General features: G+C 41.6%; 2 protein-coding genes across 3 annotated transcripts in view; one reads left to right on the top strand and one right to left on the bottom strand.

Moving 5' to 3' along the window:
- cfap73 (cilia and flagella associated protein 73) overlaps window positions 1-3,723 on the top strand; it is a 33,372-nt gene extending 29,649 nt beyond the window's left edge. Inside the window, exons 6-7 of one of the 2 annotated variants that reach the window (XM_055655633.1) lie at window positions 1,684-1,839; window positions 1,978-3,723. In XM_055655633.1, the coding sequence (XP_055511608.1) occupies window positions 1,684-1,839; window positions 1,978-2,067 (246 nt within the window). In that variant the 3' untranslated portion in view covers window positions 2,068-3,723. The remainder of the gene's footprint in view (window positions 1-1,683; window positions 1,840-1,977) is intronic. The other variant, XM_055655632.1, reaches the window with a different exon arrangement.
- Window positions 3,724-7,637: 3,914 nt separating this feature from the next.
- ddx54 (DEAD (Asp-Glu-Ala-Asp) box polypeptide 54) overlaps window positions 7,638-12,715 on the bottom strand; it is a 32,341-nt gene continuing 27,263 nt past the window's right edge. Inside the window, exons 18-20 of the mRNA XM_055655631.1 lie at window positions 10,458-10,559; window positions 8,341-8,441; window positions 7,638-8,031 (exon numbers count right to left, since the gene is read on the bottom strand). Coding sequence (XP_055511606.1) covers window positions 7,793-8,031; window positions 8,341-8,441; window positions 10,458-10,559 — 442 coding nt within the window. The 3' untranslated portion in view covers window positions 7,638-7,792. The remainder of the gene's footprint in view (window positions 8,032-8,340; window positions 8,442-10,457; window positions 10,560-12,715) is intronic.

Genomic DNA, 12,715 nt, shown 5'->3' with positions numbered 1-12,715 from the left:
AATAGCTGTGATGGCTGCCACGATCGGAAAAATTCAGGTTACATAGAAAGGTTGGACTAGAGCATAAAGAAAAAAGGCATTAGAATTGTAATTTGTGCGCTTATTTTTAAAGATTAAATCTACTTGATAATGCTCTCTGTATCTGATTTTGGCTTGCATGCAGCAACGTTTAGCTGTTTTAGTGGCTTTGTGACAATGGGTCACTTTAATTGATTAATAGCTTGTTTAATTATTGATGAATTAGTTTGCTAACGATTGCATAACATGGGCCATTGCATTGACGATGTGCAAGGAGGTAAAGACTACAGGGACCAGGTTATCAAGTACCCACAGCACCCTTGCTCGCATTTCACCTCTGCCATTGGGAGGAAGGAGCTCAACTTCTTCATTCACAGACCAGGGTGGCCGTATTGGTGGAAATGTATCATCACGGGAGCACCTCAAGGCTGTGTGCTCAGCCCCCTGCTGTACTCACTCTATACTCATGACTGCGTAGCCGGACATCGTGCAAACTCCATCATCAAGTTCGCCGACGACACCACTGTTGTGGGACATATCACTGATGGGGACGAGTCAGAGTATAGAAGTGAGATCGACCGATTGACCAAATAGTGCCATCACAATAACCTGGCTCTCAACACCAGCAAAACCAAGGAACTGATTGTGGACTTTGGAAGGGGTAGGATAGGGACCCACAAACCCATTTATATCAATGGGTCGATGGTGGAAAGGATCAAGAACTTCAAATTCCAAGGCATGCATATTTCTGAAGATCTCTCCTGGTCCCAGCACACTGATGCAATTATAAAGAAAGCACATCAGCGCCTCTCCATCCTGAGAAGATTACGGAGGGTCGTTAGGTCAAGGAGGACTTTCTCGAACATCTACATGTGCACAGTAGAGAGCATGCTGACCAGTTGCATCGTGGCTTGGTTCAGCAACTTGAGCGTCCAGGAGCTGAAAAGGCTGCAAAAAGTTGTAAACACTGCCCAGGCCATCACCGGCTCCAACCTCCCTAACGTCGAGGGGATCTATCGCAGTTGCTGCATCAAAAAGGCTGCCAACATCATCAAGGACCCACACCATCCTGGCCACACACTCATCTCCCCGCTGCCATCAGGTAGAAGGTACTGGAGCCTGACATCTGCAACATCCAGGTTCAGGAACAGCTTCTTCCTCACAGCCATCAGACTATTAAACACGCCTTCAAACAAAGTCTGAACTATAACAGCCTATTGCAGCCTATGTTTATTTATGTGTATATATATGGTCTATGTTATATAGACACACTGATCTGTTCTGTATTCATGCCTACAATATTCTGTTGTGCTGCAGCAAGCAAGAATTTAATTGTCCTATCGGGGACACATGACAATAAACTATCTTGACTTGACTTGAGTCTTAAAACCATGACCACCAGGTTCAAGAAAAGCTTCTTCCCAACAACCATCAGGCTCTTGAACACAACACTAATTATGAATTGTCTTAGTTGCACTAAGGAGTTCTGGCTTCTTTTTTTTTAAATTAATTAATGGGGTTTTTAATTTAATTATTTTTTTGTAGATGAAATATGTAATAATTAAACACTCTTGATTTGACTCTTGGCTCTTGATGTTTCTATTCATGATTAACCTGTGAAATAAGTTGAAAATAACCTAATTGTACCGTTTTCCAAATTTACAGGAATCCATATGGGTACACATCCAAAATACAGCTGCAAGAAAGACTCTTACTCTGGGCATGGTAAAAATGGCAATTTTTAACCTTTACGCACATATTAAAGAGGCAGAACTGGATTTGAACATTGCAATAGAAGACACAACTAACCAGCTTAGTGTAGTAAGTTTCCTATTTATTATGTTACGATGATTGTTATTCCTTTTCTGGGTGTGACCTTCAAATATGCTTAGGTGGGTAAAAGATTTGTAATTCAAATTGGCATAAAGCTACTAATTTTTTTTGTTTTTTTTTTGGCAGGTGCATGAATATATTTTGCAATTGAGGGAAATTTTACATGAGTTCAGAAAATGGAAAGTTAGCCTTCCTTCTGCTGCATTAAAAGAATAAATGCTGCAAATGAATTTATACTGTTAGGAAATACTACGGAATGAAAAATTAAGTTTCACATGTCTACAATTGAAAATAAATTGATGCATTAGTATTTAAAGGACATATAGGTAAAACTCAACTATAACTGTTCATATTTCTGTCAAATCCATAACTTGTGTCGGCTGTGAAGTAGGTTATGGCTGTGTCCACAATTGTTCAAAAGCCTAGAGATTCAGATGGTTCTCGGGAACTGGAAAAAATCCAATTAATACACCTTTCTTCAAACAAGGTGAAGTGATAAACTGGTAACGACCAATAAGTTATGATGTTGGACCAAGGTCCAGAAACAATAGGCAGTGAGAGAATTAGAAAGTAAGTGTGGCTTGATCATCAAGTCCATGCTGGCTTTCTCTAAAGGCAAATCAAGTCTCACTAAATTGATAAGTTTCTTGAAGCATTAACAGAAAGGGTGGATGAACTGTGAAAGGCGAGATATAAAGGGACATCCAAAAGGCATTTGGATAAGTTGCTACATAATAGGCTTGTTGTCATGATTAAATCCAATGGAATAAAAAGGGCTTTAGAGCATGAAAATTGGTCTTAAACCCCTTTTTCACGGGGTGACTTGACGCAAGAGTTAACCATAGTTGAACATCGTGGGAACCTCTTGCGATAACCGTAGGGCATTCGTGGACCACCGTGGCGCTAACGGCAGGTACTCGTGTAACTTGGTGACTCAAGAGAAAATTCAAACAAGCTTGAATTTCTCCAAGCGTGTACACTTGTGGTTGAACATTGCAACATTATATGCACGTAGTGGCCAGTGCGATATCCGTACTGACTCTTGCGTGTACCGTGGGAACTCCTGCGAACGGTGAACCCGGAAGCTGGACAGAGGGGACAGAAGGTGAGTAAAAATTGTCTTCTGTGGGATTGAATTTAAAAAATAAAGATTTGCATCCGCATATGGACATCAACTTATTCATGAGTTATGTTAATGTGATTCAAGAAAATAACTATAATCTTTAAAAGGGACTTTACTGAAAGGTCCCGCATTTTTATGGTCCGTGAGAAATTTTTCACATGTACTTCTTTGAGAGATACAGCTCGGAGTCCTCGCCGACCAGCGATCGATGCCTTTCCGAAGCAGGGTCCGGAACGCTACCAATCAATGTTTGCCAGAGACCCGTGTAAAGGAGTGAACTGCACATGCTGGTTTAAAACGAAGACAGACACAAAAAGCTGGAGTAACTCAGCGAGTCAAGCAGCATCTCTGGAGAAAAATAGGTGGTGTTTCGGGACGAGACACATCTTCAGACTCAATTCCGATTAGGATGTCTGAAGAAGGGTTCCGATTCGAATCGCCACCTATTCTTTTTCTCCAGAGAAGCTGCCTGACCCGCTGACTTACTCCAGCTTTTTATGTTTTTCTTCCCAGATCTGACTTGCCTGCTAAGTTACACCAACATGTTGTGTCCTTTTGTGCGTATTAACCAGCATCTGCAGTTCCTTTAGACATTACCTAACTTCAGATTTTAGAGATATAGCGCGGAAACAGGCCCTTCGGCCCACCGAGTCCGCGCCGACCACCTATTCTTATACACTCCAGGGACAATTTTACAATGTTACCGAAGCCGATTAACTTACAAACCTGTAATCTCTGGAGTGCGAGAGGAAACCGGTGCACCCATGGTCAGGATCGAACCCCAGTCTCTGGGGCTGTGAGGCAGCAACTCTACCACTGTGCCGCATGTAGTCAGATTTAATACATTGCTAATAGAGTCAATTATTAGTCAATTAATAATAGAATCAATTATTGTTGGTGACATTTCACCTACGAATATCAGACTATTTTCGCAGAGGTAAGGGCCAATTAGGCATAGCAAAAAGTATGAACAATTTTAAACATTTTTTTCCGACTATTTTGTCAAATGCAAATAAAGGGAGAATGATCAAAGTGCTCATATGGCTCACTCTGTTAGAAGCGTTCTGAGTTTAAATGTTCCATGTATTCCTTCTTAAAGTATAAATTTTTATGTGGCCAGGGGTGCGATTGAGAACAGCTGGGAAAGGGCGGAGGGGGCGTCACGAATAACAGCGTTTCCCCGGCCATATTATGGCCCATTCCCCAACCGTAACATTAATCAAGCTCTGTCTAACTCCGCCTTCACACCATCCCCCTGTGACATGGGTTAGTCATCGCTGGGCGGGCTGTGGGCCGAATGGCTTGCCAACGGGAGTCAGAGACTTGACACTGAGATCCATTGTGTAGGAAGGAACTGCGGATGCTGGTTTTTACTGAAGATAGACACAAACGCCACCTGTTCATTTTCTCCAGCCTGACCCATTGAGTTACTCCAACATTTTGTGTCTGTGTTCACTATGAACATTGAATTATTTAATTTTAGGTAACTTACACTCATTCTCTCTCTCCCCCTCCTGCCCCCCCCCCCCCCCCCCCCCCCCCCCCCCACCCCCATGCAGTTAATGTCGGTTAACCAGTCCAAGGTTTGCAACGCTGGTTCCCTCTTGGGATCACACTATCCCTAGCCAACAATTGGCCTATCAGGGAACCAAATATAGACATAAAGTGCTGGAGTGACTCAGTGGGTCAGGCAGCATCTCTAGAGGAAAAGGTTAGGCGACATTTCGGGTCGGGACCCCTCTTCAAAATACTCTGCTGAGGTCATCTGTTGTTTGCCCTGATTTGTCCCGGTCTTTTCTTGCTTCCAGTTCCCCCCTACAATCATCCCGAAGAAGGGTCCCGACCAAAAATGGAATCTATTCCTTTTCTCCAGAGATGCTGCTTGGCCCGCTGAGTTACTCCAGCATTTTGTGTCTAACTTGCTGATTCAGACAGTTTTTAATTTACTCTGAAACACACGTTGGAAATTTAAACTTGGGCGCAACTAACATCGTCTTACTACCGTGGGAACTCTTTAACTCAGCGGGCAGGCAGCAGTTAATTGTTGCTCCCTTCAGTTTCCCAGGGGGTCGGGACGGGACTGGAGTTGGGAGGGAAAGGTGGGGGAGTCGAGGGAGACAGATGGGGGTGTGTTCATTTACTGGCGGCGGGTGTCTGTCACTGAAACAGGCAGGTGAGATTTCACATCCACCTTGTGTGTGCCTCTCTCTCTCTCTCCCTCCCTCCCTCTCACACAGGCTGAGACTCTGCCTCTGTGAGTGTACGTCTCTTTCTCCCCCTCTCCCACACACAGTAAGACTGAGGTACTGTGCTCACTCCATCTGTGTCTCCCACATACACAGTAAAATTCTGCTTTGTGTGTGTATGTACCAATTCAACCAAGGGAGGATATTTATAGTGTGTGAAAAAAAAAGTGACATCATTTGTGCCACGTGATGATTTAATTACACTTGACAGTTTACAATGTCATTCAAGATTTAACGGGAAAGCTCAGGAGACGGACAAGGCACTCGCACAAATAACAGAAATGCCGAGTACCGTGGGAACTCTTTGTCTACCCCCCCGGTTATATCGTGTGATATCGTGCTAGACCACGACCACTTCACTCTGGCTACATCTTGCGTCAAGTCGCCCCGTGAAAAAGGCCTATTAGGAGGACCAGAGAATCATGCTGAAAGGTTGTTTTCCAGTCTGGAGGAAATTGTAATAGGACCCATCCAATGGTATGCATTTCATTATACAAATTGAGACACAGGAGACTACAGATGCTGGAGTCTTAAGGAAAATTCAACGTGCTGGAAGAACTCAGGGATCAGCCAGCATCTGGGGAGGGAACAGATAGGCAATGTTTCGGGCTGGGACCGTTATTCATTCTGCTGCGGCCTGATGTGACTTCTTCCAAGATTTTGATGATGGATATTGGTTCAGCCACAACTGAAAAACGATATGTTTGCCAAAACTGAACAAATCTTGGGAAAGATTTGTATGATTTAGATAGAATGCAGATGTTTATTGAAATGATTCCAGTGATGGAGGAAAGAAATTGGTGTTAGTCCAATTGCAGATTTTGGAATTAAGAGGTTTAGATACAATTCCAGACCATTTATATTATGAAAATGCATTATGTGAATTTATGTTATGAAATGCAGTATGACCACTTATTATGAATTGCATTATGAAATGCTATATGTAGAATTTTATCAAATGCCTTTTAGATGTCCCTTTATCTCTCTCCTTTCGCAGTTCATCCACCCTTTCTGTTTGGACAGCTCCTCTTACAATGTCCTCTCGTCTGGAAAACAATCGTTCAGCATTACTCACTGTCCCCGTTAGCCAATTTTCTATCCATGACCTTCAATCTTAACAACAAGCCTATTTTGCAGCACCTCACCAAATGCCTTTTGGATGTCCCGCATAAATAGACCATTGGTAGAGGGCCCAAAAACTAAGGGACTAAGAGAGGTGATTGTCAACAGAACTACAACTGACATGAGCAGTTTTTGCATCCCATAAGTGGTTAAGGTCTAGAATACACTGCCAAAGTGTGCAGTGGAGGAAGGTTACATTGTGATATTCAGAATAGAGCTGGATAAATATCTGAAAAAATTGCAAGGTAAATGCTTTGAAATGTTTGTAAATGTCTAATGTTTCATATTTAAGATGAATTGAGTGGTTTGTCATGTATAATCAGGCCAGCAAATTAATAAATGTGAATAAAGCACATTTTACTTATCAAATGACGTATCAATAAATTCAAGATTCTGAATAGGCCTCACCTTAGAATGGGCATAAATTCCATTGAAATAATGGGCACCTCAAGATCACAAACAAAAATGGAGAGTCTTTACTGACAATAAGCAAAACAGGATCAGCAAACACAACTTGGCATGTACTCTGCAAGTTCATTTTAGCTGCATGAAATGAATAATACGGCAAAGAAATACATCTGAAGGGTCCTGACCTGAAACAAAATTTGTAATTTGCTCAAGATTCCAGCTTCTGGCGTCTCCACTATAAAGCAAAAGTGGTGCCAGTTGATATGATTTATGAGATGCAGTGCTTGCTGAAATGTTATTACCCATCATCAAGGCTACCAGACTAAGAGGCAACCAAACTGGCCTCACTCTGGCAATGGAGGAGGCCCAGGACAGAAAGATCAGAATGGGAAGAGGAGTTATAATGGTTAGCAACTGGGAGATCCAACAAGTGTTGGAGCTGAGAGGCAGAGATAGGTAGTTGATGGATGGAGGCAAACAGAAGAGAAATTAAAGGCAGAAAGAGCCACAGGAGAGGGTGAAGGTGATGAGCAGGAACATGAAGGCAGCCAGTGCTGGGACCGGATAAGGAAGGTGATAATGGCAGTTTCCCCAGCAGATTATTTTTGCTTTAGATTCCAGCATCTGCAGTACCTGGTGTTCATTTAAAAAATTCAAAAAACAATCATGCTTTTATAGCCAGCAAAACACAGCCCCCAAGGTTTGTTAGCTGTCAGAGGCTGAGAATGGAAGCAGCTGAGCTAACTTTATTAACTTCCATCTTTGGATAATATCTGAGACATTTCAATGAGAGAAGAGCACTTTATAAAACAATTTTATAAAAAAAGTTTCATTATAAACAGTATTTATGCTGCAGATTGTATAAAAAATAGTATGTTCAAACAGTCTTGAGACATTGTTACTTGTTTAATTATTCTTTATAGTACATCTGCACAAATAAAAAGGCAAAGTGGGCTTCAGATAATAATAGCCAGAAACACATTATTGTAAATGGCAAAAATATCAGTTCAGTTCGGTAGATGATATTTAAAAAATATTGTGATTACATTTTTTTCCTCATTTTCCCTTTGCCTCTGCCTCTACCGAAGGCCATGCTCTGCATTTCCCTCACACGATGCCGGTTCCTGTGCTTGAGCTTTTTCATTCCTCCACGTTGCAGGAATTTATTTTTTTCCATTCTCTTCCTTTCTTTAAGAATTTCAGTTTTGGATTTAAGTTCTGATTTTACTCCAAGTTGTTGACTTGGTTTTCTTGAGAAGGATCGCGGGTTTCCTCTTCCACCTGCAATTTTTTTTTTTTAAATAGTAAAATCAGAATGACATTACAGAATCACATTATTTGGCTGAGTGTGCTTGCGATTACACATACATAGTACATTCATTCAAAAAGTATTCAGACCCCTTCACTTTTTCCACATTTGGCACGCTACAAGCCTTATTCTAAAATCGATTAAATTCTTTCTTTTTTTTTTTTATGTTCGCATCTACTACATTTCTTAACATAGAAAGAACAGCCATAATAATGACACTTTAATATATGCTTGGTGCAACACTATGAACATTGTCAAAATTGCCCCCTAAAAAGACTTACCATGGCCTCTTTTATTGCCCCTGTGGTTCCCATGCTCATTTTCAGCTTCATCGTCAGATAATCTTTCATCGATCTTGTATTTCTTCTTCCATTCTTCATAGCTAAGTATTGCCAGTTATGGAAGACGATATATTTTTCAGTATTATCTTTACACCATTTTAAGATCGAGATTAAGCATTGTCTTAAAAAATAGAACACAACTTTAAATATAATCAACACCAACTGGTGTACAGGCTTTACACAGTGCCCTCCATAATGTTTGGGACAAAGACCCATCATTTATTTATTTCCCTCTGTACACAATTTGAGATTTGTAATTAAAAAAAACACACGTGGTTAAAGTGCACATTGTCAGATTTTAATAAAGACCATATTTTATATATTTTGGTTTCACCATGTAGAAATTACAGCTGTGTTTATATATAGTCCCCCCCATTTCAGGGCACCATAATGTTTTGGACACAACAATGTCATGTGAATGAAAGTAGTCATGTTTAGTATTTTGTTGCATAACCTTTGCATGCAATGACTGCTTGAAGTCTGCGATTCATGGACATCATCAGTTGCTGGGTGTCTTCCCTGTTGATGCTCTGCCAGGCCAGTATTGCAGCCATCTTTAGCCTGTGCTTGTTTTGGGAGCAAATCCCCTTCAGTTTTCTCTTCAACACATAAAAGGCATGCTCAATTGGGTTCAGATCTGGTGATTGACTTGGCCACTCAAGAATTGACCATTTTTTAGCTTAGAAAAACTCATTTGTTGCTTTAGCTGTGTGTTTGGGATCATTGTCTCGCTGTAGAATGAACCGCCGGCCAATGAGTTTTGAGGCATTTGTTTTAACTTGAGCAGATAGAATGTATCTATACATTCATTATGCTACTACCATCAGCAGTTGTATCATCAATGAAGATAAGTGAGCCAGTACGTTCAGCAGCCATACATGCTCAGGCCATAACACCCCCACCACCGTGTTTCACAGATGAGGTGGTATGCTTTAGATCTTGGGCAATTCCTTCTCTCCGCCATACTTTGCTCTTGCCATCACTCTGATATAAGTTAATCTTCGTCTGACCTGTCCACAAGATCTTTTTCCAGAACTGTGGTTGCTTTTTTAAGAACTTCTTAGTAAACTGTAACCCGGCCATCCTATTTTTGCGGCTAACCAATAGTTTTCATCTTGCAGTGTAGCCTCCGTATTTCTGTTCATGAAGTCTTCCGAGGACAGTGGTCATTGTCAAATCCGCACCCGACTCCTGAAGAGTGTTTCTGATCTGTCGGACAGGTGTTTGGGGATTTTTCTTTATTATAGAGAGAATTCTTCTGTCATCAGCTGTGGAGGTCTTCCTTGGCCTGCCAGTCCCTTTGCGATTAGTAAGCTCATCAATGCTCTCTTTCTTCTTAGTGATGTTCCAAACAGTTGATTTTGGTAAGCCTAAGATTTGGCTGATGTCTCTAACTGTTTTATTCTTGTTTCTCAGTCTCATAATGGCTTATTTGACTTTCATTGGCACAACGTTAGTCTTCATGTTGATAAACAGCAGTAAAAGTTTCCAAAGGTGATGGAAACACTGGAGGAAAGACTAGATGCTGAGAGCTCTTATACCTGCATTAAGGAGGCAATTAAACACACCTGAGCAATTACAAACACTCGTGAAGCCATGTTGCCCAAACATTATGGTGCCCTGAAATGAGGGGACTATGTATAGACACAGCTGTAATTTCTAAATGGTGAAACCAAAATGTGTAAAAATGGCCTTTATTAAAATCTGACAATGTGCACTTTAACCACATGTGATTTTATTCTATTACAAATCTCAAATTGTGGAGTACTGAGGCAAATAAATAAAGGATGGGTCTTTGTCCCATACATTATGGAGGGCACTGAAGACGGAATATTCTAAAGCCCCCCCCCCAGATTAACAAAGATCTTTGTCAAGGCCCCAATAATCTAATCTCTTGCCACTCTCAATAATTAGGATAGATCACATTGTACTCTGGGGAAGTAATCTTTGAAAAACCCAAGACCTCCTACTTTGAATGTAATTGTATGCAATCTACTGTGAGATTAGAGTAAAACCACTCAAAAATTAGAAAAATAAAACCCAAATGAAAAGGATACATGTTCTTTTTGTATGAAGCATTGATGTATCTTCCACTTTCTGTCTTTATCTTCTTACTTTGTTTGCCGGTGTCCCTGATGAATCGCTTTTTTTTGCGGTCCCTGCACAATATTAAAAGAATGGAGGAGAGATTAACATCCAAAATACACTTGAAATTCATGATACAATTGACAGATTCAGTCTCGATAGGCAAGAACCACTGTGGAGCTGAATGTAATGCCAAGACTGCCATTAGACTGTGATGTCCCAAGAAATAACTAGTACATGGGAAAAATGGGAATACAGGGAACTGCAGATGCTGGTTTACAAAAAAAGACACATTGCTGGAGTACCACAGCGAGTGTAGCCTGAAGTGCTGAATAATGCCAGCATTCTGTGTCTTTTTTTTGTGGAGTCTGAAGGGTCCCCACCCGTTTGTTCCCATGATGTCCCAAGAAATAACTAGTGCATGGGAAACATGGGAATACAGGGAACTGCAGATGCTGGTTTACAAAAAAAGACACATTGCTGGAGTACCACAGTAGTGTAGCCTGAAGTGCTGAATAAGGCCAGCACTCCGTGTCTTTTTTTTGTGGAGTCTGGCTAGAGGCATTTAATTCACCTCAAATGCTGTCTCAATATCTTTGTCAAGGCAGTCATTGGCATCTCATCTTGGAATTAATCTGACATGTTTGGAGTAAAACCACAAGGAAGCCATAAGGTGGCATGGTGGCACAGCGGGGAAGCTGCTGCATCCCAGTGCCAGAGATCCGGGTTCAATCCTGACCAAGGGTGCTGTCCGTGCGGAGTTTGTATGTTCTCCTTGTGACTTTATGGATTTAGTCTGGTGCTCCGGTTTGCTACCACATACCAAAAATGTTTGGGTTTGTTGGTTAACTTTCTTCTGTAAATTGCCCCTATTGTGTAGAATGCGAAAGTGATATAACATTGAACTAGTGATCGATGGTCAGCATGGAATCGGTGGGCCGAAGGGCCCGTTTCCACACTGTATCTCTAATCTAAAGTCTAGAGCTCTGCTCCGACAGAATCCAGGAACATCAGTCAGTTATTAGCACATACTCATCAACACTCTACATCCCTCTGCTACACGAGTGACAGCAGACCAATGGCAATTAGCTAGATAAGATACCCCACCCTTTCCACCTACCTTTCTTTCTCTGGCTTCACAATTCACAACTCAATCCCTTTGTCTCACACTTTTCTTTCTTCATCTCTGGCCGTTATCCAAACATCTTCCTAACAACCCAGCCCGTGATTACGTATTAACTATAATGCTTAGTCCCGCTCCTCCTCTCTTCCAGCTTCTCTCCACCCCCACCCCCCATTGGTAACGACTTGAAACTCGCCTATCCACAATCTCCAGATGTTACCTGACCCGCTGAGTTACTCCAGTACCTTGCATCTTTTTTTGGTAAACCAGCATGGTGTCTAGATTAGACTTACTGCCGTTTTTAAAAAAAACATAGTTCCCAGTAATTATGACTAACCTGGATTGTTCAGTCAGAGGAATGGAGGGTTCTGGAGCTTGAGATGTTATCACTATTGTTGTGGCTTTTCAATTCATCCCCCCCTCCCCCATCTTCACACACATGGGAGTTACATTAAGTAACTTGAAGTGCTTATTGCCAGGCTGGGATCCATCATTCACACAGCTCACTTGATTGAAGATGGTAGAGCAAGGATTTGACAAAATATAAACAGATTTTAATGTTTCCCCTGTTGTAGTTTTCTACAACCAGAATTCATAATCTCCAAAGGGTCAGCTACTCAGGACAGAAAAGGGATTTCTTCACCTTGAATTGTCCATCCAAAGGTTGTGGAGGCTCCGTTTCTAAGTGTATTTATGACAGAAAACCAGTGCTTTTTTGCAGGCAAAAATGTGACGTTACCCAGATCATTCCTTGGTGTTGGTGTAAATTGCGGATTATCATCCTATAAATTGATTTAACTGTTTAAGGCCTACACTGCCTAATTTAATTAACGCTTTTATTTTTAAAGAAGACACAAAGTGCTGGAGTAGCTCAGCGGGTCAGGCGACATCTCAGGAGAAGATGGAGAGGGCGTTATGGGTCGGGGTCCTTCCTCAGAGTGATTGGAGGGGGGGGGGGGGGGGGGGGGGGGGTTTATTTGATACTGATGTTTGGACAAAGGCCAGAAATGAAAAGACAGAAGGTGAGTGATAAAAGGATTGAAGATTTGCAAATAGAGGAAAGAATCTGCGTGGAAGGGGAGGGGAAGGCGCAGACATGATCGTCCA

This window comes from Leucoraja erinacea, chromosome 25 (genome assembly GCF_028641065.1).
Source record: "Leucoraja erinacea ecotype New England chromosome 25, Leri_hhj_1, whole genome shotgun sequence".
Taxonomy (NCBI): Eukaryota; Metazoa; Chordata; class Chondrichthyes; order Rajiformes; family Rajidae; genus Leucoraja; species Leucoraja erinaceus.
The sequence above is the reverse complement of the archived record's forward strand: the minus strand, read 5'-3'. Positions and strand labels throughout refer to the sequence as shown.